This window comes from Penaeus monodon, chromosome 31, assembly GCF_015228065.2.
Source record: "Penaeus monodon isolate SGIC_2016 chromosome 31, NSTDA_Pmon_1, whole genome shotgun sequence".
NCBI lineage: Eukaryota > Metazoa > Arthropoda > Malacostraca > Decapoda > Penaeidae > Penaeus > Penaeus monodon.
This window is the reverse complement of record NC_051416.1, coordinates 36,405,748-36,405,971: the sequence shown is the minus strand read 5'-3', so window position 1 is coordinate 36,405,971 and position 224 is coordinate 36,405,748. Positions and strand designations below refer to the sequence as shown.

Genomic DNA, 224 nt, shown 5'->3' with positions numbered 1-224 from the left:
AATTGGCGCCCGAACAGGGACCGTTCTAATATATATATTCGTTTGGTTGATGACGTATTGGGTTCATAATTAAAGTTTATAATTATGACTTCGCTAAGTGAATTGATGAAGTTCGGAAAAGAACTAGGGTTAACGGGAGAAAACTTGCAAGAATTCGTAAGAGAAGAGCAAAGCAAAGAGCGTGAAAGGTTCGAATTAGAGCGTGAAGAAAGAGCGAAGGAAAG

At 38.8% G+C, this 224-nt stretch overlaps 1 protein-coding gene across 1 annotated transcript in view; it reads left to right on the top strand.

Annotated features, from left to right (window-relative positions):
• Positions 1–84: 84 nt before the first annotated feature.
• LOC119592964 overlaps positions 85–224 on the top strand; it is a 2,994-nt gene continuing 2,854 nt past the window's right edge. Inside the window, exon 1 of the mRNA XM_037941852.1 lies at positions 85–188. Within this exon, the coding sequence (XP_037797780.1) occupies positions 85–188 (104 nt within the window). The remainder of the gene's footprint in view (positions 189–224) is intronic.